Below are 27,939 nucleotides of genomic sequence, written 5' to 3' on the forward strand. Positions count from 1 at the left end.
TAGTAATTATTTGTTTGCCATGCATTTCAAGACGCTTATTGTAAAGTGATTAATAGACCCAGATCCACACTTTTCAAAACAGATGTGTATATACTTTTGATGCAACGTTTTGTTTTTTATTTTCCATTATACCTGTTGTGTGTGTGTTTATATGTTTGTTCTGTTCATCATAGTTGTCCCAGCTGCAGTGTTTTAGGCTTTAACATTGAGAGCCGTGCAGTCTTTAAGACATTTGCCTTGTGATGGTTTTATTTGCCTTTTTTATTATTATTTTCATAAGGTCAGTGAAATTGTTTTAAATTTTTTGACTGAGTTTATGTTTCTAAGTGTATATATGACTTTGTTATAAACAATAAGTAAAGAACACACTAATATGTCTCACAGTTTTAATGTGTTTTTTTCCATATATGCGTGTGTGTGTGTGTGAGGTGGGAAGAAGATGAAGTAAGACATTTTCCTTCCTCTTCATGTCTGTCTTTACTCCGATCTGTGAGCGTCCAGAGCAAACCCTCCGTGACACGGACGATCCACTGTTCCCTCCAGCCCGTCACCTGTTGTTAATATACGCGGCCTAATCCACCCTGTTCAATGTCAGCAGTTCAAAAGGGCGCAGTTCGTATTTTTGTCAACTTCAATTAGTGTGATACTCTTGCGGGTTGTGCGATCTCATTTCAGCACTCGTGTCCCTTCAAAGGGACTGAAATGCGGGGGATTTCAGAATGTGACTAAAGGGTGACACAATATTTTGGCAGGGTGCTGCAATGCAATAAGACACTGCAAATTCATTGTTTTTTTTAACAACAGCAGACAACTTATTCACAAGTTGTGGCCAACCAGTATCTGTAGCCAATGACTTGAAACGCTTTTCTTTAAACTACGAGTGACTTGAGCTATTCTCTAAAAACTAACAGGACAATAGTGCGTGTCAACTCTGTCACCGTCTACCCTCTATATACTGTCTTTTGCTGTTTTAACCTTGTCAAGCATGTACTACATTTCCTAACAAATTAAATGACAAATACAGATTCTGAATAGAAGTGCAATAACTTATTGTACTTTAATCACACACAAAACGTAAAACACAAGCATGAGTAAATTCATACACTCAGTTCAAAAGACAGCTTAAAGCCACAAAAACTTAGAGAAAAAAAAAAAACGTTTGAAACTCATAAGAATTACATATCAAGAGAAAAACAATGTTCAAACACAACTCTGGAAAATACAATTTTACCACCAAATGAAAAAAAGTGATACACTCAAATACTCGATAAACTGTCTCACAAAATAAAACATAACCTCTAATTAGTTTTCCAAGAGTCTTATAACACTTCAATCCATTTTGCATGCACGAAAATGTACATGCACTCAACAGCACGCATAGTTATCTTATATTTACTCCTATACTGATTGCCTGACTTCAGTAGTATTAGAAAAATGAGAAAGGTGGACGATGACTTCATCACTCAGGGATGGAGTTATGCAGCATACAGGAGGGAGAGGTTTTTGATGTAATCTTGCATTGACAGTCCTTATGTGATTGTAGGACAAGTAGATTGAGAGTGTCTGTGCTTCCTAGTGGAGGAAGACATCACTGGAGATGTTTCAGTCCAAGAATATTGCAGCTTAAATACACAGACGAGTGAAACCAGTGAGGATGCATTGTGTAAACCTGAGCTACTGAATGCCAGAATGTCTCTGTGCACCGTGTCTACGTTAAACCGACTAGAAGACAGACGGTCCTGTCTGTCCTGACACACAATACTGCAGTCCACAGCCTCCACATGGCTCAGCGTTAATTAAAAAGCCTTCCTGGGTTGGCCGTGCGGCTGTGCATCGGACCCTGCGAACGGGGGGCTGCAGCTCTTGAGCCAGTGGACATAGTGGTAGTGAGCAAAGGGAGAGGCACAGAGCGATGTGTATGTGTGTGTACTGAGGAGAGGGGGGGATCTTTGAAAGCAGAGCCATGACAGCTGAGGGGGAAGCATGTGTGAGGCATGTTTGTTTTGCATTTACCCCCTGAGCGCAGCTGTGTGCGCTGTCCTTTTCCCAGAACACCGGAACACAGCAGACGCCCTCGCGGCTCGCCCTCCGTCCAACCCCACAGCCAGAGAACAGGGGGCCCCATGTCCACGTTTGCAAGGAGACCCTCTCAGTTTTAAGTCAGAGATATGTACTCTTTAGTCAGGATTATGCATATGCCTTGGATTTGGGTCGGGGGGAGTAGAACTGGATGTAATTTGGAGGACTCCGGGGGTGACCTGATGTGATGATATTACATCCCCACTTCTCTTACCTGCCCAGAAGGACAGTGAATGTGGTTCGGTTTAGAGAATTATCTACGGTTGCTCAGCCTGAAGGTGTACTACAAGGTATCAGGTTTGCTCGCTGAAACCTTTTGTTCCGCTTTAAATCAGGCCTTGCAAACAAAGGAAGAACATGCATAACCTCATCTGCTATTTCTGTCACTGGAGTTACCAGGGAAGAAGTAAGGTTTAGTATTCGAATGATACGAGGATATGGATATGATTTGAGGCTCATCTCTGGCTGGCCCCCTCCTCTTCTCTTTCCACAGAGAGACAAACATATTATTCTAAGCCTTGATAGAAATAAACAGAGAGGAAAGGCTGTAACCAGAGTGGCGACAGGGAACATGATTTCTGACGCGTTAGTGGTTTTACTAAAACAGGTCCTGCTCAGATATCATGCCAAAATAGTTTGGGCTCAAACTTCACACGTGATCTTCCTGTTTGTACTGAAACTTTGACCATCATCGTGTCTTGTGGCCGGATTAACCTGTTTGGGGTTAACATTAGCTGTCGTGCCCATGTTTCCTCCAAGTTCCCCTAAAGGACAGTACACACAGCTCACTATAGAGCAGTACAATTATACTGGAATATTACCTGATCCCAATTTTTCTGTTTAGTTTGTTGTACAGTTATTTAATTAAACACCATTTTATTTATTATTACACGGCTTTGTTGAATACTCGATTCTGGTTGGTCAATCACTGCATTCTACGGTCTCTTATTTCTTCATATCAGACCGTTACTATGTCTAATAGATCGTTGCTATGGGCGCGGTTCTGATGTCGGACTCTGGCAGACCGTTTTTGTGTCAAATTGTAAGTAGCTGTGTAATAAGCGTGATAATGTACAGCGAGCGGGTTATTGTTATGAAATAAACCCCGAGAGGGTGGACCCTGACGCCCTGTACATTATCCCTTACATAATGATGATGCAACTGAATGTATTCTGCTACTCTTTACCACAACGAGGACTGTAAATTTGACGAAAATTCACGACACGCTCAAAATCTCTAGTTTCCAACGATACCAGGCATGATATTGTAGACTATATTTTGAAAGGTGGACCGTTTTTGTTTCAAATTATTGATTTCTTAAGTAAGTAGTCGTGTAATAAGCGAGATAATGTACAGCTGGCAGGTCATTGTTGTGAAATAAACCCAGACAGGGCGATTCTGCATCCCAACATGGAGGGGTCTTGCATCGCCCTGTCGGCTCGCTGTACATTATCCCTTTCTTATACACCATGTTAGCACAACATAAATAAAAAATATTTTAGAACTATCTTTTGACACACGGCTCCTTTACAAGATAAGGCCACAAGATTATGTAATAATGCATGACCCAGTTATTATTGCACTGTAGCGGTGCAAAATCACAAACAAATTTGTAATGAATCAAATTCACAAAAGAATAAACGGACACAGTGAATCTGGGTTTAGGGCCCTGGGTTAGTTGCCCACTGTGCCTGGTTGATGATGAGGCTTTGCTACCTCAGGAAATGTAATGTAATGTAATATGTGATGAACAGAAGCATGTTTTTTTGTGGTAAAATAGGACTTCAGGGTGTCTGAAGCTGGAGGATGAAGCTGATATTTAATACTCAAGCCTGTGCTGAGTCGTCCAAGGTGCAACATCCAACTGAGATGTAGTCGAAATCTCACTGAAGACGAGAGGTTACTCTGCATTAATGTGGTCGATGGCGTCCTTTGTTTGGATTTGATAGAAATAACGACAGAAAAAGAGAAAGAAATACAATAAATCTTATGCCAGAGCTGCTTCTTGACCGTTTACCGGTCGGCCAAAGACAGCCGTGTTGAAGTCCAGAAAAGGCTGTTGAACACTGACATCCTTTCAGTGTTTAAACGTGTCAACACACTCTGTGTAATCTCCACCAGCCTCCTCTGTTTCAAAGGGGGCTGCTGCTGGTTTCGGTGTTATTTCTGGCAGAATGACTGACTAGTAGGCACTTCTCTCTCTGAAACTCCTGAGACTGGAAATGCAAAAGGGGGCACAGTCATGTCCACTCGGAGTCTGTCCTCCTGAAAACAGAGCTGGCTCTGTTTGGAGGCTGGCGCTCCCAGGCTCTTCAGCCCTGAGAGCAGCAGGCCTGCTGTGCCCCTCGCATACTCCCACACACCACTTCCTCCTCCATCCCTTCCTCTCTCTGGCCATCAGCACGCTGCGTCAGTGCGGCAGGTGGATCTCTCACCCTGACCGCACTAAAACAAACCACATTTCATCTGTTTGACTTTTAAATGCTTAGAGGGTGGAGCCACCTCTGACGTTTTTAGGAACTGAAATGTTTGCATTGAATCCGAGAAGCTTCATAACGTGACAGATATGCTGGGTATAAACAGTTTTTCATAGCAACGGTGTGACTGAAGTTACACACATCTGCTAATGCTGATAATGATTGCCTTAGAATAATAGGAACATTTCATATAACAACGAATTTATAATTTCAGTTTTTAAGGATGCTTGCTGAACTATTTGTCAAAACAAAACCAGTAACAAAATGACTGGAGGAAAAAAAAAAACAATAACACTCAAAATTTAAATAATAAGGTAAGAATAAAACAGCACCTGAACAGAGAACTACAATGGCACTGAAAGCACTGTACAAACACAATTTCCTGTATTTTTTAGCAAATAAGTGCATGGATTTGTTTGAAATTATTTTCCTTCGCCTATCATCTGAACTACACTGCAACTCCTGTTATACAGTACAGCATCACCTCCCACCAGGCTTTCCTTTCCACAAAGCTCACACTGCGGTTGCTTTCTCCCACCAGAGCGGTTGAGAAACATGGCAGTGCCACGCCACTTATCTTGCCAAATCTCTTGTTGTTCTCTCTTGGAGTAATCTTCACCCGTCCGTGTATTTGGATAATAATTTTATTGCAACATTAATGAAGGTAGTCACTGTTGCCTTTAGAGTTTTCAATTATAGTGCCACCCTCACCCCATGCTGGGTTTGTGTAGACATCTCAGGGGTCAACAAGGTCCCCCAAATCCAGCAGGTATCAACACATCATGTGGCCCAAGATATGGCTGCACTGTGCTCTTTGGCCTTCATGCGCAAAGCGGCGATACTGGAGGACTTGCGGTCAGGGTCCATGTTCAGGTCGTACGTGTTGATGCCTGTAGCCATGCCGGGAGGCCCTCCAAACAAGCTGCCCATGTGAGCCTGTCCCACATGATGACCTCCGGGGCTCTGCATGCCCAGAAAATCAGACATCCCGCTGGCAGAGTGGGGGTGAGGTGTCATACAGGAGGTCACGGTGTCGCAGGGCACAACGCAGCCCGGCACGGGAGATGCCGCGCTGCTGCCACCGATCCAAGAGGGGTTCTGAATCTGAAATGTTGATGGGAAATCAATGTTGTTAAAGATTGACAGAACTGTGGCATCAACCCCACTTTTTTTCTTTCTTATTATATAACTAATATACAGACACACAGCACTGGCTGTTTAGCCCATTAACTTTTGTGTATAAACTAGATTACTGCTGGCAATTACCAAGATTTTTAGATTCATTTCCTGTCAGTTTCCATTTGGTTTCAGTACACAAGGAAAATAAAAATGTGCTTTCGATAGGCAATCCATGCCAGTGAGCATTTACATGCCTTTTAAGTTTTTGTCTTAGTCACGCTATTGTTGCATGGTACTGCCGTTGTGAGTGGAAACAATTGTGAAACCCTTCCTTATTGTTGCATTCAAAAACAGTTGTTAGCTGTCAAAAAGCATTTGCATGTATTAGTTATAGCTATATGTTGGAAAAGCCAACACAAAAGGCAAACAAGGAACAAAGACTCCAGGAAGTTGCTGTGCCCGGATAAAAAATAGTTCTTGCACGTAACTTCAGAGAAAACACAAATCGTCTTTTTCACACTTTTTGTATGAGGTATAACTTGTTAATTTGTGAGCTTTAGGGGTAATCGTAGGCAGATTTTGAAAGAAACAAGCTAGCTGTTTCCCCTCATTTCCAGTCTTTATGCTAAGCTAAACTAACTGCCTGCTGGCTCAAGCCTCAGAGTGGTATCGATCTTCTCACCTAACTCTTGGCAAGAAGTGAGTAAGTGTAATTCCCAAAATGTACATCATATACATTTGTTATTGCTGACAACTGCATTACCACTCCATAACCACATAACTGTCTTTGACAATCAAATGAAGGCTGTTAAATGGTCGTTGTAGTGAACATGAGCAAGTTTCCAGTCTGCAAGTAGAAATGACTGAAACATGGAAGGCAGGAAACAAAGTAAAGATGTAACAACAGTAGAACAATCAACCAATTGACTCCTAGAAATCACGTTGAGAAAAATGTTTGTGATCTGGAGTTAATGGGCTAAAATAAAACTATGTATTGAAGTAGTCATTGTGTACCTGTGCGTAGTTCTCAGGACGCGTCAGAAGAGGCAGCTCATAAGCTGTTGAGAAATGTGTTCGGACCTGCTGCATCTGACCAAAACGCTCCCTTTTCCTCCATTTCGCCCTTCGGTTCTGAAACCACACCTGCGGAGAGAAAATGTGTGAATGTCATAAAACTGGCAGGATTGTTAGCATTTTTTTTGTCTGAGAGAACATGAGATCTTTACTTTCATCTAGCAATTGATCCAGTCTGGGTCTTGGGTCAAGGTGATGTTTACAATACAAAAAAGGGAAAAAGGAGTGTAGTGATTAGCTAAATCCTTTAACAGGAAGTTTCCCCCAAATCTGAAGGAAATACTTTTCTACAGATACGAATCTAAGTTCCCTTCAAGATGATCCCGAGCAGAACTGAGAGGTTCAAATATCCAACATGATATCTGCAGCACATCAAACTAGAGTGTGAACTTGCGGTGCAAAGACACAAAAACAATTTGTAGACGCGATGGAAGTAATATAGATGTAAGTCTGCGTAGGCTGAGCCAAAGGAGCAAAGAAACTGGAAATTGTAAAAGGAAAAAAGGGCGAAATAGCCTTCATAGTAAACAGTGTGCTGCAACCTTCACTTCACTGAGGTCCTCAAAACAAAATGTAAACAGATCTCGTCCATCTCACCTTTGCTTATTTGTTGTCTGCCAAGAGTAGGCCTTTTTCTCATGACTTAAGTTTCCTATAATCATCCATGACATCTAAATATGACACCGTTGTTTATTGAAAGCATTATTGTGTTTGAATTACCGTCTGAGAGTGTGTGGAAGTGATCTAAAGCCTCTCCGATGGGCTTTAAACCTGACTTGCTTTTCTTCAAATGTCAAAATGTAGAGGTTTGTTATACAACTCTTGACTATCTGATTGTTTCTCCCTGATTGGACTGATTATCGCACAAATTTAGCAACAAAAACTTCTCCCGCCTGACAAGTCCTTGATATGGTTTCTCCTATTTCATGTATCCGCTCTTTGCTCATAAATCTAAGGAGGCAATATAGGAAATTGAAAAGTGAGATGGGATTATAACTGGGGTTTGTTTGCATTTTCCTTTTTAATTTCCTGAGGACGAAAGCTCCTGGCTTTGAGATGATGTCTCCTCCTAAATTAAAGAAGCACACAGACTAGAGGACGTAATCCTTCTCTCCTTGATGATTTCACTCAGCATCCACAACCCCATACAAGATCACTGTGTTTCTCTACATAAATGATTATTCTACATTAAAATATGCGCGTAAGGTATCTGTAGTGTCACCTCCAGCTCTCATCTGCTCACTGTCTGCTCGGTGCCGAGTCTGTTGGCTATTATACAGGGAGAACATATTTTTGTGTTGCACACACTGCGTCGTGACAGTAATTGGTAAAGACCATGACAGCTTAAGTAGCTGGTGGACTTTCAATGAGGCTTTATTTATGTTACAGCCCCAGAGAGAAAGAGCAGAGAAATGCCAAACTGGCCCCAGCAGGAGAGCTGTATGGGGCTGAAAACACTTTGAAGTGAGAGACCGGCTCAGAGGATTGATAACCTGCCTCTGCTGTCACTCATGTCAGCTTCCATACCAGAGTGAAAAGAAATCCACGGCTGAGCCTGGCTTCGCTTTTCCAACACCCCCCAAAGCACTAATAATATCATGGAAACACCTCTGACCACTGTCGTTGCTCATTAAATGTAAGTTTGTTCTATTTTATCCAGAAACCTCCACCACATAATTTCTTATTTCCCTGGTCAATTAAAGGTTAGTGCAGGACATTTGACAATAATCTTTTTTGTGTTGTTACACAGAGGTTTTCGATTTAATGTTTCATTGTCAAGACTTGTTAACAGTTCAAATATTGTGCATTTCATCTCAAATATATAATTCATAAAGGTATGAATTATATATTTAACTGTCAAACTGACTAGGGCTGAAACTAAAGATTATTTTCATTATTGATTAAATTGACAATTATTTATTTATTTTATTAGCAGTAAATCATTAATTGTTTAGTCTTTCAAATGTGTGAACACATGGCCATAACAATTTTCGGAAGCCTAAGTTATGTCTTTTATAGGGCTTGGCAATATGATGATATGTATTGTCAAAACAATATAAAAATGTCTACCGTATATATTTTTCTATATTGTTTCTAATGCGATATAGGCTAGGTCTGTATTTATTTATTTTTTCTCTATAATTTCACTTAAAACTTTTCTGTTCGTTTTGCACTCAGGTTCTTAAAATGTGAAAATAGTCTGTATTTTTCATTTGTCAAGTATTTAATTCACACAGCAGTATGCAGCAATAAGCTTTACCTTGTGGTTATTTCATATAGACTGTTTATTTATTGATTTACCAGAAAATATGCTATATTGTGATACGGTATATATCGTTACCGAGATTGGGCCATGTCGCCCAGCCCTATGTCTTCATATTGCTGGTTTAGTTCTAACAGTTCAAAACTACTACTACTAATAATAATAATAATAATAATAAAAATAATAATAATAATAATAATAATAATAATAATAATAATAATAATAATAATAATAATATAAAAAGCGTCAAATCCTCACAATTAAGAAGCTGAAACATGGGACTATTTGGCAATTTTGCTTGTAACATAAATTATTAATTGATTATCAAAATAGTAGCGTATTTTCATCCTGTTCATTAATTGATTGATTGATTAATTGACTAATATAATCCCTAAATCTGACAAATGGTTTTGGGAGCATCAATTAGAATAGTTATATTATATTTTCAGTTGTTTTTTTAAAAAAATGGTCTTTGTCATGATTCCTCACTCTTCTTAGTTTAACAAATGTTTTTAAATATTTCTAAAGTGGCATAAAATGATTGACCCCTTTTAGCATATCTGCAAATTGGACTGACCGCGTTTTGGACTGAACCATCGTCTCCTTCCTAATTGGTCAAATCAGGTTTTCCTGCGTTTCGTTTTCTGTTAACTGTTTGGATCTATAAACTCATATGGACACCTGTGTTTGCCCGCTGAACTCCACATGTCAGATGCCACCTCGGCTCTGTGAGCTCTCTGGGCTAACAGAACGGCAAATCTGAGAAATGTGATGTTGTTGAAACCCCGACCCTTGACCCCTGACCTCCCTGTGTATCTGTAGTGCATATGACTCTGATCTGAACTTACTTTCTCCCTTTGAAACCGACACTGAAAAAGCAAACAACTCCAGACCAACGTATTTCAACTGAACGCCCCTTGTTTTTATTGCGTGAGAACCCTCAGACAATGAGGTGTAATATCGGCCTGCCTCAGAATTACATTCACATACTTTAGGCATTTTTCATATTTGAACAAAAATGCTTGTAAATTTTAAAAGTTAAAGTACATTTTTCAGCAGCAGTAAAGGCATATCTTTCACACCAGACTCATGAATTCATGAGCTGTGGGTCTTTTTGCGTGTGCATGACTTGAATAGAGTACAGAGCCCTGTTCTCTGACTGACTAGGCATCTCGTGTCTTTTATCTTTTTTAACTTGAGTGTTTGAAAGGACCGCTGGGAGAGCCGAGGGCTGTAAAGCTGCATCCATCTGAGGCAGGCAGGTCTGTGATAGTATGAGCAGCGGAGCAGAGCAGAGCAGAGCGGCATACCTTCAGAGCCTCGGGGTTGAGTTATAACCCTGCGGCTGCACAGACTTCCTGTGTTTCACTGCGAAGCTTTTCTGGTCACTGTTCCAGCTTGTCATGTAAAAGATGGTTTTCAATCGAGCTCTTATCTCATCCCTGTGTACGGCACTGGCACACAACAAAAATATAGCCAAAATATGATGTCTTTGTATTAGTTTTTAGCAAAAACTGGAATGCTTCATATGCCTAAAAGTTGCTCAAAATTCAGATATGACTTGAAATATCAGTCACTAGTTTGCTCAAAGCTCATGGGAAGGGTTTCACACCCACAGCAGGGACACATTCTTGTCTGAACAGGATGTTAATGAAAGAAAAACACAGAAAATCCAGGGGCTTTGGTAGTCCGTGGTGCACACGTACATGCACACACACACACACATACTGTACACACAACTCTGCTCATCAGTGGTGGAATGCATTACAGCAGTCATGAGTGGATTGTATGTAAATCAGGCCAGAAGGTCACTCGAAGGGTTTCAGTCAGAGAGGTACTGTACGCCTCAGGCTCCACTAATACCAGCAGAACTGAACTCACAAATTCAGGAACCCAGAAGAGCTCAGGTACAAAGAAAAAGGCCACTGAGTCGATCCCGTCGACACACAGCAGAGTCTCCTCATATGTTGATGAAAGTCTGCTCTCCTAAATCTGCACATGAGGCCCAGGCAGCTCCAACCTCAGCCCCATGGGCCCCCTGGCCTCTGTTAGCTCCCACTCCCCCACTCTCTCTCCCCTTGACTCCCACATTACCAGATAAATCTCTCATGTTGTTATGTGAGTGACGTTATCTCGCTGCAGAGCTGCAGATGTTGAAGGATCCATGAGGTTGTGTTGTTAAAACATCCTCTGTTCTGCTGTGACGGAGAGCTCTTTTTTTACTCGTTGATAGGACAGGCATGTGGTTGCCATGTATTATCCTCAGTCTTTTATTAGACATTTTGATTTGTTTGTGTTTCTGTTGTGTGTTCTGCATTACCTGCACACGGGCTTCAGTGAGGTCAGTCCTCAGTGCCAGCTGCTCCCGGGCGTAAACGTCAGGATAGTGCGTCTTCTGGAAAACCTTCTCCAGCTCTTCCAGCTGGTAGCTTGTAAAGGTCGTGCGGTTGCGCCTTTTCTTGCCCTTGTTGCTTTCACCGCCGTCGCCCTTGTCCAGAGGGCTTGACAAATCTGTGCCCGGTGGCCTATCAGAGGCCGCCTTCACGCCCTGATCCTTCACAGCCAGGTAGCTGGTGTCCATTCCAGGTGGGTCGGAGTCCGGTGCCAAGTCAGAGTCTGTCAGACCTGAATTGTCTTTACCTGCAGAGATATAGCAAGGAAGATGAAAACTGTTAAAACACAGGTTTCTGTTTTTATACTTTTAGCAGGATTGAAAAGGACAAATCTTTGCGAATGTGTTGCCATCTAACTGAAGATGAACGTGAATATAAAGACATGTAATGCGTTATGTTCTACTGCTATTCTATTATGGCTGAACTGATTTAAGCCATGTGTGCAGATTCTTCAGATGAATAAGACAATAAAGTATGCAGAGAAAGCTGTTAATATTGAAACTTCAAAGATCCTCAACTCCCTCGTTTTGGTGCCTCATTCAAAATATTGAAGCTGGCTTTTTTTTTTGCAATACGATCTATCCATAATATAATATATATTTGCCCCTAAAAAACTTCTGGGAAATGGAGTTTTATCACATTTCACATCCATGCAGAAAGAGGATTTACATTGTGGTCTTTTTCACCTTTCTAGAATGATTTTTGTCATGCATTAGGACAAGCAATCTTTTGTTAGTACCTTCAGTAAGCAAACAGATGTTTAGTGAGCCTCTATTCAACTCTAATATTCAGTGGCTTGCCTCTGGCAGTACATTCATAATTTATTTGTGGGATCAGCATAATAACTCATGGGGTCTGATAGGGTGGAACAGAGGAATTTCTCGCTTTATTTGTGAGGAAATTCTGTGACAGTTGTGAAATCTGGCGCGCGGCGTGTCGATTTGTTTGTCTGTAGCTGCCTGTGTAATGGATGGCCTGGATCACTGGCTGCTTACGGGATCCAGTTGTAGCCCGTAGATCATTCTGTGATGTGCTGGGGAATAGACACCCTGGCCCATAATTTGAGACTGACAGAAAGTTGCAGCTTTTTTACCGCATACCCCCCCAACCACCCGCACAACTCTCTCTCTTTCACTCAGTCCTCGGTAGAGATCTATCATGTGGCTGCGAAGTCACCTGGCAGCAAGACTGTCGCAATTAATTTGCAATTCCTAGCCACAAAAAAAGAGAAAGCCCCATCTTTGTACTCTTTCTCTCTCTATCTCACACACTTGCTTTCTCCACGAACTGCAGCTTAACTGTAAAACCTCAGGCAGCTCTCTGATCATAAATTTCCGTAGCCGTGTCTCTGTTCTAGTCTTAGCTGGCAGCTCTTTTTTACGCCCTGCTGCTGCCCTTCACTGAACTATCCAGTTTATTCATTTTTGGATTAAAACACATCCACGTCAAGGAGGATGTAATAGCTCAAAGTGTTTTAGTTTCAGGCGTCTTAATGAGGCCTGCATGTGAGCCCGCTCTTTCTCTCTCTCTCTCTGGCTCAGTCTAGTGGCGATTCGCAGCTCTGCATCTTCCTGCATCTCCTTCGATACCATCTGAGGTGAGGTTATTTTCAGAATCGAGGACGTCTCGGCCCATCAAACCATTTGTCAGGTTAGAACCAGGAGGTGTGTGTGTGTGCGTTCATGCGAGCTCCGAGTGCAAATCTCAGCACTCAGCAGTCAGCACAGAAGATCTCTCACACTCACACCCAGTGACCCGCAACTCAGGGCCATGTTGGGTAATGTGCTGCAAGGTGAGGTGAATGGATATCTTGTCATAGACATGTGCACAAAGGTGTATATTTCAAGTGCAACGTTATTACACGTAGGGCTGGGCGATAATTCAACGTGATAATTTATCATCTTTCAATGAAATCGTATTGTGATGAAATCATATATTGAGATATCATGATACACAATTATGCCGTCTATATTGATAATAACAAGCACATAATAACTCAAATTTCTATACCTCAGTGTAGTTAAATTAGCTACTGTCTTAATCTGATTACTCTGTATTTGTGTGCATGCATGTAAACATAGAAGATGGAAATATTTTTATAATTTTTTTCTCTATCATTTCACTTGAAACCGTTATGTTCATTTTGCACAAACGTTCCTAATTAAATGAGAAAATACTCGGTACTTTTCATTTGTCATGTATTAAATTCATGCAGGAGTATACAAAAATAAGCTTTACCGTGTGGTTATTTCATATAGACTATTTATTGAATTACCAGAAAAAATGCTATATTGTGATATATATCGTCATCGAGATAGAAGATTTTGTCCATACTATATCGCCCAGCCCTAGTTACACATTTTAGTAGGATAAATGATGAATTATAGTACCAAGATGTAGACACAAAGATGTTTGAAAAGGTCAAAAGGTTGTCGGATTTCTCCATGAGTTAAGGATTAAAACTACAAATTCCGTAGTGTGCATGTAATAAATGAATAGAGTGATATATTTGGCCAAACTATTATTTCATGGACATATTTTCCTATTATTTTTAAGTGTATATTTGTTTGTGGCTATATTTTGGGGAACTTTTATTATTTATTGAGGACTGAATATTGTAAAATCTAATGGCTAGGGCTGGTTTTGCTTGAATGTTTTTCATACCAGTGCCAATAGGACTCTCGTTACTGATACCAAAATAATAATTTAGAAAATGTACAATATTTTTCTTTCTTTTAACAAAAGAAGGCAAAGCAAAGCTTTATAAGATATAAATACAGAAGTAGATTAAAAATTTGAGAGAGCAATCAATGCTAGTTTTCGCTACTTGACAGTTTTTATATAGGCCTAATGCTACAAACACATTTGAGTTGGTAGTGCTGAGGTTTGATACCCAGGTCTAGTAATGGTACGTTTTTATTCACTCCAACTGAAACCTCAGTTGATCTTACTCAGCCTTGCAAAAAGAGAGTGAAGTGCTATACAGTCTGCATTATGTAGTTTGGGATCGAAGAACCATGATGCATTTCTGTGACTCTTATTCCTGAGATGTTTGCCCTACAGTGCTGGAAACGGACTCGGGCTGAGGGGCCATATTTTTGTGGCAGACTGCTCGCTTGGGGTCTAACGCCAGGGACATTGCCTTGCTGTCCATGAGTAACACATCCTGTTAGGCTTGAAGGGACCAAATGTGTTTTGTCCCAGCATAAATAGTCTTTAGTTATTTCATCATATTTCCCTGGCTGGCACCCACAGTCCCCACAAGGCAAGAGCTGTCAGGCTGTTTGAAATCACGAGGCCTCTCGCTGATCAAAGGCCATTGTTTATATCGCGCGTCACTGATGTTTTTTTGGCAGGAGCGGGGTATTGTGACAATCTCCTGCTTGTTATCCATACGATCTGCCGTAGCTGTGAGGCTCTCCGACAGTGCACAAGGTGAACATCAACGGGCCCTCCTGCAGGGGACACCATATGTATGAAGAACATAGCAAAGTCTTACCGCAAACAATGCCTGTCAGGATATAGTCTCTGTGGAAGGAGGCAGGAAGGAGTGACTATGAAAAACATATGCTGCATCCAAACCTCTATCTCAACGTTCATGAGGGCTTTTTCTTCCACAAAAGACAGCTTACACCTGCACTTCTGCATCAACACATATATGTCCCAACAATAATCCAGCAAACCAACCAAAATTCTTATTTTTTGCTCTTCAGATGAATATGCCATGCAAAACGCTCGGAGTTGCAACCACAGAATGTTCTATTTTCACTGCAGTGGGTCCAGCAGGCAGCATCTGGTCCAATTACTGCGAAGAGAGGAGAGTCTGCAGCTCTGTGTGGTGGACACAGACAAAGTTCTGCAGAAATCAAATTCACAGAAAGTTCTTCAGAACAAGCTGTATGGTAATTTCAGGTTTAAGTTTAGGTTCAAGTTTAGCTCATGTGAATATGTCCACCTGACTACAGAACAACGCAGGAGTTTGTATACAAGTCTAAATTTTCACATGCAACACACACACACACCACAGTTTAGTTTTACAACTAGGGCTGTCAATCGATCAAAATATTTAATGTGATTAATCGCAAATTAATCGCACATTTTTTATCTGTTCAAAATGTACCTTAAATTGAGATTTTTCAAGTATTTAATACTCTTATCAACAAGTGAGTGGGCAAATATGCTGCTTTATGCAAATGTATATTTATTATTGGAAATCAATAAACAACACAAAACCATGACAAATACTAAATATTAATTATATACTAATTATAAAACCCTCACAGTATAAAAAATATGCTCAAATCATAACATGGCAAACTGCAGCCCAACAGGCAACAACAGCTGTCAGTGTGTCAGTGTGCTGACTTGACTATGACTTGCCCCAAAACTGCATGTGATTATCATAAAGAGGGCATGTCTGTAAAGAGGAGACTCGTGGGTACCCATAGAACCCATTTTCATTCACATATCTTGAGGTCAGAGGTCAAGAGACCCCTTTGAAAATTGCCATGATGTTATTTAGCCTCCTTCGCGACAAGCTAGTATGACATGGTTTTAAAGCTACTACTAGCTTTAAAACTGAGCCCGCTACAACAGTCTATATGTGCAGCCCTATTTACAACATAGTATGTCACTGTTGGCATTGATATCAAAATCAAACTAAGGATTGATTTTACCTCTTAAGCCCAACAGACCCAGTACCGGGTCAAACCAGGTCGTACCCTGTGGCGTAGTTACAAAAAAGCTGCGGAGGAAGATGATTTATTCATATAATTTATGCCTGTCATACTGTTTTGAAAACCTGAAGTCTTCAGCTTCCAGAATCTGTAAATCAACTGTATGTTGTCCAAACTATGTCTTATTATGAAGTATTTTAAAAATAAAGTTGTACAGAAATAAACTTTGTAAATATAACAACAAGTTGTGATCAAAAGATCAGCGATCATTTTCTCATAAGTCTGCACTATCGTTCTTGGTATCGTTGGAAGCTAGAAATTCTGAGCTTGTTGTAGCAAGTAAAATACATTCAGTTTGTTATGATGGTGATATTGCCTTTGAAATTAAGATTTATGCTAGGTGAGGATACAAATCTTATTTTTTCCTTTATTGCATCTCCATTATAATCTCCATGGTAATATAGTTTAGTTTACTTACAATGGATTCATATTCCCTAGCTTCTTTCCTTTCAAAAGAGACCAGATATACACATCTAAGCCGTATGGTTGAGGAGCTACTCCTGATTCATTTTGGGCAGTTATTTTAGGCATTTTTTCCGAGGGATAGGGCTAGGGCTTAACAGGTTAATATTGTTTTAATATTGTGAGGCACTTCCCGTGTGGACATCAGCACCAAAATGACAATGTTCTTGTGGGTCAGACATTCAGCGTGGACAGCTATTAATTCACAGTTGAATGCGAGGGGGCAACATCAAAGTGTGATTTAACTGGCTGTAAAGCGACAGGGCACCTTCACTGCCTCTTTATTGACTGGGATGACTGGGGTCAGCTCACGGTGTTAAGAGGAAACGCTATAAATTACACACCACGCGGCGACTGGGAGAGATTAACAACATGTTGCTCAAACTGAAAAAGAAATATCCGAAACAGAGGGAAACGTAAACAGAAGAGAGATGAAGAGATGGAAAGGAAATAGAGAGTACAGTTTGTCTAACTAAATACAGAGAACAGAGGAATGGAAACATGTCAAGCAAAGTATTTATTTGTACGTGTTTCTAGGGTTTGTTTTACTGATTTAGAATATGGATTGAGATTTAACATGAAGATTTGAACAGGGGATAACTCCTAAGTCTTTCTTGGCTGCAAAGACAGAGGCTTCCTGAGACACTGATTCTGATGCTGCTCTGACATGATATGTATAATATATTAAGTTACTCTGGAGGAATTTAACTTTAAAGTACATTTACTCAAGGACTGTACTGTACTATAATTTAAAGATGAATTTGACTGATCCTTTTTTTTTTTTTTTTTATTCTATTGATATTGTGATAATATATCATCGTGAATTCTTTTGGCCACAATATTGTGACAGCCCTAATGTTACAGCACTGGCAGGGTCTATTCTGCTGCATACTCTAGTGCTCTTACTTTTGATACGTTAAGTACATTTTCTGATAATAATGTTTTACTTATACTTAAGAAAGCTTCTAAATATAGGACTTTTACTTGTAATGGAGTATTTTTATATTGTAGCATTGCTACTTTTACTTAAAGATGCAATGTGTAAGATCTGGCCAGAATTTTTGTTTAAAACATTCAAAAGAATTAACTAACATTATCAAAAGAAGTGAAGAAGTAACAGTTTTGACGAGATAAAGTAGAGCTGCACTGAAGGCTTGTCAATAATACATCCGTGTACATGTCCATGTGCATTTTGATTGAGTTCGTTCATTGCAGTTGTTCCTAAACCTATTCTTCAGCCCCCCCTCCCTTTTATAGCTCTGCACCCTCCAGTTTGTGAACCACTGGTTTATTGGATTAAATCCAAAGTGGCAGAAACGAGAAAATGACTCGAACCCTGGCCTCGTCTTCCCTGCTGCCGGGAGGCTGCTTTGCCGGGAGAAGAGCGTGCGGCAGCTCCAGCAAACTTTCTGTTGCTTCCGTTACACAGGTTAGACCCAGCGCTCCGCCAGCCGGCTGTGACTCCCGGTGCTGGTGTTTGTGTTCTGGCTGAATGTGGATGGTCTCCTGTATGGCCACAGGGAGAAGGAGATGAAGATGTGGGTCGTTTTCTCATTTCTGCCACTTTGGATTCAGTCCAATAAACGAACTATCAAAGCGTACACGGCCTGTACAGCCTCCAGTTAAGGGCACAAACACACAGATGGCTAACAATAATTATAGGCCGACGCCACACATGAAGATTATGAGATGTTATTCTGACCACCTGCTGTTAGTTAGTAGTTCAATAACTGATGACTGAAAATGTAGATTGTATGGACCCAGAGCAGGTGGCTACGTGTTACACATTACTCCTTTAAACCTGCAATAACTGATTTTTTTTGGCCACTGGGGGGCAGCAGAAACAAGTCGAGAACACAACACTGACATATCACTGTTTAAGTTGATATGGTGATCTTGTTATTTACACAGCCAGCAGTTACAGAGCAGCATTATCATTCATTTGGAGTCCTGGGAAATATAAGTCGATTATCCACTCTCTTGTAGCTCTGTTTTTGGTCTCTACCAACTCCTGAGGGAAATATCTGGCTCTTCAGCTGCTAAATGTTCCACTATGTTCACCAGCTGGTCGCTAACTGTGTCTGTCTTTATTGCTGGGCAGGTAGAAAGCAACACTATAAGAGCAGTGAGAGTGAACCAAAAACAGTGAAGTTCAGGGCCGAACAGCTAAACAATGACTCACTATAGAGCTCCGTAAAGCCGAGGGGAGCTGCAGATTCAGGTGATAATTCTCTGTAGGTTCATCACTACGAGTGACCTCTTTCACGTCGTCCAATTGTTTGCACATTGTCGTTTGATACGTTGTTAGTACAAAAATAGCTCTTAGAGCCGCTTTAAGTAAAAGAGCTTAAAACTTCTTCCAGCGCTGCTGAAGATACAAAGTTTCTCTGACCGTCTGTTCTTGAAATCCAACCTTGTCTCTTTTGGAAGTACAAATAACACGACTATGAATAGCTTGGAACTATTCTTGCTTGGTGTGGTGTCAGGTGCATTCATTAAAACATTTTGGGACAATACACACACACACACACACATCTACGTCGACCTTAGACGCCACCACTGTGATTTGGAAACAGTCGATGTGACTCACAGACTGAACCTCAGCACATAACTTTTTGTTTTTTCCTTTAAGATTTCTATTTTGAGACCATGTGATAGGTAGCCAGTCACTTTGAAATTCAACTCTGCTGACTGAGCAGAGCGATGAACCATCTCAGCAGGCTGTGCAAAATTCACAGACTGTGGAAAAAAAAAATCCATAAAGCCCAAGACTGATAAATCACCTCTCACGCACTCTTTGTCTTCCTCGCTCGCTCCCCCTCTGTGTCTCTCTCCAAATGTTTCTCTCAGACTTTGGAGCAAAACAGAATTTCCTTCATCTCATGTTTGTGTTGTCTGATCGAAGGAGAACATTCCAGCCGAGTGGGAAAAACTCGCTGGCGTACATTTTTGTGTGCACGCACATAAAATGAAAAATACTTTGCTGGGAAACTCACTTAACAACATGCACAATCACTTTTTCCAACAGATTCAACTTCCAATAAAAACCCCAAAACATCCATCCTAACAATGTTCCCTGCAACAATACTGGGGGTTTTGGAATCATAACTCACTATGTGTTAGGTTCATAGGTATGGAATGATAATTTGTTTAACGGCAGAAATACAACCAACAAAATCCTATTTAATGATCATTCGTTTAAGGCCTCTCTGTCCACCAAACCTAACCCATGGAATTACGGTAGGTTTGTAAAGTTTTAAGACATTGAGACAGACAAACAATTCCTGGCAAATGACATGACATAATAAAGTATATTTTGTAGGCCTACCAGTACAGTAAACTGCATGTTAAAAACACCAGGTTCTGTTAGTATCACATAGTGAATATTGAACATAGCAAAAAGTAAGAAAGCAAAATAGCTGCAGGAAACTGTTTTGCTGCTGTCGAAGAAAAAACATAAATTGGTTTTACTGTATTTATATGTTTGTAGTTTAAATTTAAGTTTAAATCCTACTTTAAGTGGTCAAATGATTGAACTTTTCAAAAGCCATAAGAGTTTCAAATACCAATTACCTTCAATATATTCAATAAAACCTTTTTTCTACTTAAAAAAAAACAGAAATTAGGCTGTATCGTTATGCTAGTTTTTGATACAACATTGGTGAAGCCACATGACTGTACACAAGGAGGTCAAAAAGGTCGGCCTTAACTGTTGAGATTAAACAAAAACTATTCGGCCTGGCAATTGAAAATATAATATAGAAATTTAAAGTTAAGTCACCTTACTATACCGACACACAACAGGTAAAAAACAAGTGAATCTCTGATGTGCAGTGTTGACGCAGCCCTCCACGGTTGGTTCTTCAGTTTACATGAAGCGGTGACTAAAAGAGACCGAAGGAAGTCCTGGACTGCATGCAGCCTTTTTGCCCTGCTGCTCTCACTCGGCCATGCAAACTGAGCCTAATGTAAATTGCCCTGCCAAACTTTGAACTAAATGGTAAAATGATCCTGAGTCCTTGTCACCTCCACTCATGTCATTGACTTGCTGAAGTGTGCCTCAGTTGTCTGGGCTGCATGGCTGGTTCCCATTACTCCCCGCTCCAACCAATCTACGCAGACGGCCATTAGTTGAAATGGTTGTGTTTAAGGATGGTGAGGGAACAAAAAAGGCCGGAAATCGAAGTTACAAAATCTCACAAGCCGGTGCAATCACACCTGAATGTTACTGGAGATAACTGTCATGAAACGTTTACACTTGCAGTGCAGCAGAACTGGATCAAACTCTCGCTTTGCCCAAAAAATAAATCATGGTTTAAGCTGAAATAAACTGAAGCCTTTTATATCTTCAAATTACCCCAACAGTGTGTTATTGGTGCAACATTACCCTGCAAAAACAGTGGCTGTAAAAAGACAAAAACCTGATAAACCGTACCATAATTAGGCCCACAATTCAACATGCAACAACAAAGCACCATCCTTTGTCTTATTGGTGTAGTTAAATGTTTACTATGTAAAACTGGACTCCACATGTTACAATGTGCGCGACTTTGACACCAGAGAGTTTCATATAGGGTTTCAAATGGATTTTCTCTGCTGTATGCGCGCAGGGAAACTCGTCCCGCTCTCCAAACAGGCGAGGGCAGGAATGGCGGGGTAAAGGTCAGCACCCTCAGACACTGAGGGAAGACACGGACACATCAAAAGAGGACGTGTGTTGTCTCTGGAAGATCACAATAGGTGACTGTTTTAAGAAGTGACTCATTGAATCATCCTTAGGGCCCTTTACTCTTTAAATCAAGAAGTCCAGTTTGACCATTTTTATTCTGATACAGTAAAAGAGTCATTGTTTGGTGGCCAGCATGACTTTTTATACACCTAAAAAAATACTTTTTGACGCATTTACTTTATTTCCATTTTATGCCACTTAAATCTTCTACGTTTTATAGATAAATATTGTACTTTTTACTTCTCTACATTTATTTGACAGCTGTATTTACTTGTGGCTTTGCAGATTAAGATTTTACATGCAAGATCATCTTATAAAATATGTTGTGGTGCTGTAGATCAAAATAGCCAGTAGTTTATTAACATTAAAATACTGCTTATGCCAAAATATATGTAGGCTAATACTCTGCATATTGACTTCTTTTACTTTTGATACTTTAAGCACATTTTGCTGATCAAATTTCTGTACTTTCACCTAAGTAAAATGTGAAATATGGGACTTTTACTTGTGATAAAGTAGTTTTACATTGTTGTATTGCTACTTTTAAGGAAAAGGCCTGAACACATCTTCCACCACTGCTTTTTTTTATTTTGTCATTTTAATATCTGCACATTTTGCTGTTTTTGGCATGTACCTCTACTGTTGTTTTATACAGCCTATAAACAGTCTTTTTAAAACTTCTCGCACATTTTCATGCAGTTTCTTTCTGCCAACTCTCAGCCTGTCTGTGCTCCAAGAGCTGCCTTGTTGATTTCACGCAACTAAATGATGGCAATGTGTTGAGCAGGAAACTATATAACTGTGTTGGTATAGTGACTCTAATGTATGTTTATTAGACAGACATGCTGTTTTTCATCCAAAAATGTCTCAGTCACAGCTTCAGACAGGCCTGAAACTATAGTCGTCTGATCACCTTTGACTGAACGGATCAAACCACAAATTACAACAACAAAGTCACTCTCTGACAACTTGAAACTAGCCTGCCATTGTGTAAAATACAGGTTTGATTAAAGAAATGACTCAGGGAGTAAAATACACCAGCATTTTCCAATAAACACATCAGGAATCATTTATCATTTTTTCTCCTTTGCTACAGCACATGTTACTGCTGCCTTCAATTTATGTCCAGTTAGTGGTGTACAAGTCAGTAAAAAGATGGGTTAACTAGTCAGTTATATTCACAAGGAAAAAAACAGCCACCCAATGAATTTCAATCTAGTTAAAAGACTGCATCATTATCATCTTAAAAAATATGTAGCAAGGCTATGAGATAAGGTGATAAAACATTATTTCTACAAATATAAAAACTCTCCTGTTGCATGTCTGAATGTGTGTCTGAGGGCTCTGAAGTCACTGTGAGCAGAGAAATGAAGAAGTTTGACATCTGAGTCGCATTAATGCCACAACTCTTCTTGTCTATAAGCGACGGGATGTTTCCCTGCCTTCAATCCGCTCATTAGAGTTGTAAAAAGAAGAGCCTAAACCTGACAACATGCACTGATACTGTATATAGTTATAGTTACCATCAAATAGTTACCATAAAATATAAAATATAGTTAATATAGTTAGTTAAAATATAAATATAGTTACCATAAAAGTCTAAAAAATTAACAACGACATAAAAAATATTAAAGGAAGTCTGGAAATGTGTTTAACCAACTCAGCCCTTCATGCGCATCAACACCATCTGATCTCTCCAGGTTGTGCGTAAAAATAATAATAAAATAAAAACATAAAATCCTAAAATAGTAGGAATTGGAGAAATATTTTTTTAATATTTTAAAATAATTCGTTTCTTTCCTCGTGTTTGGACTAGAATAGCAGTTTACTCACAGTCTAATAACTGCGGTTTATTTACAACATAATATAAAACCTTTCTATTTCGTCTCGATTTACCGGATCTATGTCAAAGTTAATAGGTGATAAAAATTTAACAGCCGTTATAAAAAAAAGACCAGTGGAGCTCTTGAAAAGATTGATCTCTGACATTTTGGAGATGTAAAGGCTTTTTTTTTTCTGCAGGCCGATTTCCAGAAACTGTCAAAACATCCTTAAAGTAGCGCACTAAACATTTCAGTCTCTAACACTGATGGACAAGCAGCTCCACTAAACCACAGCTTCATAAGTAAAAGAGACGAGGAAAAGATTAAGGCCTTCCATTATTATTATTATTATTATTATTATTATTATTATTATTATTATTATTATTATTATTATTATTATTATTATTATTATTATTATCATTATCATTATTATCATTATTTTTATTTTTATTATTATTATTATTATTATTATTATTATTATTAGGGTATTATTATTATTATTACAATTACAGCTCACTATTTTTTTTTTTAACCATTAACTGTATATAATGTATCTAGTTATAAAATGTTGTTTTAACTGATTGTTTGGGGGCCTGCACCTCCAGTTTAGGAAAATGATTGCTCATCTAGTATTTTTGTTTTGATGATATTTTGAACTATTTGATTCCTCCTCAGTGGATTATTTCAGATGCATTCAGAATACAAACCCTGCAGGTTCTGTGACTTTATTCAAGACCATAATATTTCTATTGCACATAACCTCAGAGGTAAAAACACTCAGAGCGTTTTGCAGGATTTAATAAAAATGTGTTTGTTTATTTTGTTCTGATCTTTGACCTCCGAATAAACCATAGACATGATGATGATGATGAAGAAGCATGTTCCTCTTCAGCATTTACACACAGCAGAACATTTTTTTTTTGTTTGTTTGTTTGTTTGTTTCCTGATTTGAAGCTCAGCACTTTATATTTGGATTAAAACACAGAGGATTCACTGTCGTGATATCAAATCATAGTGGTCTGGTCGTGTGTGTGTGGATGTGTGTGTTTTGGATTGAAGGCAAAACCAGCTGAATTCAGTTTATCCACATTTTAATTTACCAAAAGCATTTGACGCCTCTTTTTTTTACACGATAAATCTGAAAAACATTGCAGTTTCCATTGTGGTGTTATGTGTGTTTCCTGTTAGGGGAGGAAAAAAGGTTTTGTGACGAGGGGAAAAAAAGAAAACATGAATGAAAGCTGCTTCAAAGTGTCCGGCTGTCTAACGAGGGTCAAAGTTTTATTCCCACCCTCATCATTCACTCATTACAGGAGCGTCTCCACGCAATTAAATCTAATTGGAGCCAATCAGGCAGAGCAATGAAATGAAAATATTATCAGTTTGGAGCTCACTAGTTGTTGTGCCATCTGAAAACCTGCTAATTCAATTGTGCGACTCAGCTCCAATATTAAGGATTGTAAATGCAGATTATCACATTAAAATGCGCCCTAATTTAATTTTGATGGCCAAAGGGACAATTTGATAGTCTGGACGATTATGGCTCTTCTTATAACTGTGTTACGCACATAAACTCGTTATACGAGCTGAGATGAGATGAGATGAGATGCTGCTGCTGGAGAGAGAAGCTTGCAGATGCGATTTTACGCACGAAGGAGGATTCCCATTTTACAGGAATAGAATAGAATGGAATAGAATAGAATGGAATAGAATAGAATAGAATAGAACGCTTTATTGTCATTGTATTAAATACAACGAGATTCACAGTTGCCACTTCTGGCCAGTGCTTTAAAACAAATACTTGACAAGACTAAACGAGGCAGATAAAACATATAACAGGTAAAACACACACAGTTATAAAGCAAATAAAACAGGTAAAGTAGATGTAATAAATAAATATAAACAGAAGTGTTACACTAGAAGTATAAAAAATAAAAATAGATGTAATGTAAAACAGAGGTAATTGCACTTGTAAAATAGGTAAAGTAGATGTAATGAATAAAATGTAACAAAAAGGGGATTTTTTTTTAAAAGCACCAAACTTGTTGAAATAGTTTTGCAGGTGTTGATTTTATCAGTCAGACAGTAAAAGAGACAATTTAGGATCAAACACGGTTCAGTTCTGTCAGTTTTACGCACCATGGATCCGTGATGGCCACTTTTACGCGTATATGCGCCATCAATGTGCGATGGAAACCACTTCAGGCTTTTATTTGAGAGGTTTGTGGGAACAATGATGACGTTGATGATGACGTTATAGAGTTATCTGCACAGGTATTACCAGACACGAGAGAGAAAACATCCTGACCATGCATGATTGAAGTGAACTTTGTTGCATATAGCTGTTATAATTGCCTCTCCACATCAGATCTCCTCTACAGAGTCTTTCAAAGCTCAGCTCAAGACCCACCTCTTTTCTTTTGGCTTTTTGTTTTCGTTTGTTTTGTTTTTTTAACTCTATTCTTTCTTTTTATCATTATTATTATTATTATTATTATTTCTTTTCTTAATTTTATTTCAATTTTGAATGTTGAAGTTGTTTTTTCTAGTGTGTAGTGTAGTTTGTCTAAAAGCTCATCTACTTAAAAATTGGTTTATAAACTATTGTAATTACGAACTGTAAATTGCATATATGAAAACAACCTTGAAAAAAGGGAAGAAATAAAGTATAAAAAATAAATAAATAAATAAAATGGATAGAGGAGTCAATAAATTTGACTTGACATGACTTATAAAACATTTCTGCTGCATATTTTTCCTTTCTTTTATGTTGCAAAAACAGCCTCACAAAAAAAAATTCTTGGGAAGCCTCACCTTGGCCTTTTATAATGCTCATTATAACAGTCTTTTACACATGAATTTTATCTTGGTCTCTGTCTGTGGATGTGTGATATTTTGTTGTCTGCTCTGTTGAACCTGTTTTTATTCTGCACTATGTCTGTAAAGCACTTTGGTCAGCTCAATGTTGTTTTAAATGTGCTATAGAAATACATTTGACTTGACTTGACTTATTCCTGCTGCATATTTTCCTTTTTTCTTTTATGTTGCAAAAACAGCTTATGTTAACAAAAAAATTCCTGGACTTTTTTTTTTTATCTTGGGAAGCCTCATCTCACCTTGGCCAAACCTGCAACTCTTGCAAAGTTGTGCATGTGTGTGTGTTTGTTCCACTCACCATAGCAGGAGATGAGCGCTCCGTTGTGTTGTCCTCTGCTCTCCTGGTGCAGTTTGCCCTCCTCTGGGGGTGTTTTGCAAGGAGCCCTCTGCTGCATGAAGAGCTGGTATTTGCTGAAAGTGCCTTGCTGCCCAGCTGCTGCATCCAATGACTGGCACTCCTGCTGGAAGGGGCTCCGGGAGGACTTGTCTCCGTAAGCCTGACCTTTGTTGGTCAGGAAGGTGGTGGTGGGGCTGTATTTGGTGTCAGTGGCTGCTGGGAATGTCCTAAAGTGGTCCGTCTGGTGGTGATCCCTACCTTGCGCCGCTGCAGAGGGACTATAATATGAATCCATGGATGTCATATCGCTGTATGAAACACAGGTCTCGGCGTTCATGCCTAAAAAACAAGTGAAGGGGAGAAAAAAGACCAAACTTCTCTCTCTCTCTCTCGCTCTCTCTCTCTCTCTTGGAAAGAGAAGACACCCCCTCCTCTTCCTCTTCCTCTACCTCATACAGACAGATGAACCTACACACACACACACACACATGCACACACACAGAGAGACTGCAGCTGGGTTTGGTTATAAAACGATTCAGATCTTTTCCAGGAACCACTGTCGTTGACCAAACACTCAAAAACTCCCCCTCAGGTTTGGAGCTGAGTTACACACAAACTCGTCTTTCCCTCAGAGGATGGGGACCCAGATATCTGCTCCTTCTGCAGGCTTCAAGACCTCTACCAGAGTGATTATGCTGATGACATGAACGAGTTAGGAGGCTTATTAGCTGGAAAAAAAAAAGGTTGCAAAATAGGGGCGTGGGGGCTTTAACACATGACATTAATGCAATTTGGATATGAATATAGCCCCATGAGTGATGGCACTGGGGCGGAGAGGGCATGATTTTACGCTTCATTCGCGATGGTTCATCAAAGGGCAAATCATCCAATCATCCATATACTCAGACCATTGTGTTCCAGGCCAACTCTGTGGCTTCTGAATGAAACTGTGATTTAGTTTATAAAAGCTTTTTTAATGTCTCATTTATCACTTGGAACGAAATCTAGAGTCACTTACATCCTGCTTATTTATTTTAGCCATAAAACATTTAGATCTAAAAAAAAAAAAAACACTTGAAGAACCAAATACTTTGTTTTAAATTTGTCGTGATTTTTAGGATAAAAAAATATTATTGGGTAGTCTATAATAAACCTAAATAACTCAAATTATATATATTTAAAGTAATGCTGTTATACCACACAATTATGTGTATTGGCTTCGAGGCTTATTTTATTCCACAGATCACATAATTTAACTTATTTGACACTTCAATTCGTTGTACTTGTACAATGACAATAAAGATATATTCTATTCTATTCTATTCAATTGTGCATCTTTGTTTTTTTGGGGGGGAGTAGAAATTTACTGCACCTTTATGCAAATATTTAAAGATTCAAATTTCAAAATTGTACATTTAATCTTTCTGAGATGAGATGATGGGTATTATTTTACTTTAGGTAGTGAGTTATTTGTAAATCCTGTTTTCATTGAAGAAAACTGATGTGTGATCTGTGCAGTGAGTCGTTTAGAGCCTATAACATGGTGCACACTGTGGAGCACTATAGTGAG

At 39.3% G+C, this 27,939-nt stretch overlaps 1 protein-coding gene across 1 annotated transcript; it reads right to left on the reverse strand.

Annotated features, from left to right (window-relative positions):
- Positions 1–5,196: 5,196 nt before the first annotated feature.
- On the reverse strand, positions 5,197–26,834 carry alx4a (ALX homeobox 4a). The gene is made up of 4 exons (XM_074616491.1): positions 26,331–26,834; positions 11,333–11,652; positions 6,690–6,818; positions 5,197–5,660 (listed from the first exon to the last, which is right to left on the reverse strand). The coding sequence occupies exons 1-4, from the start codon at positions 26,704–26,706 to the stop codon at positions 5,337–5,339; spliced, it is 1,149 nt and encodes a 382-aa protein (XP_074472592.1). The 5' UTR covers positions 26,707–26,834; the 3' UTR covers positions 5,197–5,336.
- Positions 26,835–27,939: the final 1,105 nt, after the last annotated feature.

The sequence above is a fragment of the Sebastes fasciatus genome, chromosome 2 (genome assembly GCF_043250625.1).
Source record: "Sebastes fasciatus isolate fSebFas1 chromosome 2, fSebFas1.pri, whole genome shotgun sequence".
NCBI classification, from domain to species: Eukaryota; Metazoa; Chordata; class Actinopteri; order Perciformes; family Sebastidae; genus Sebastes; species Sebastes fasciatus.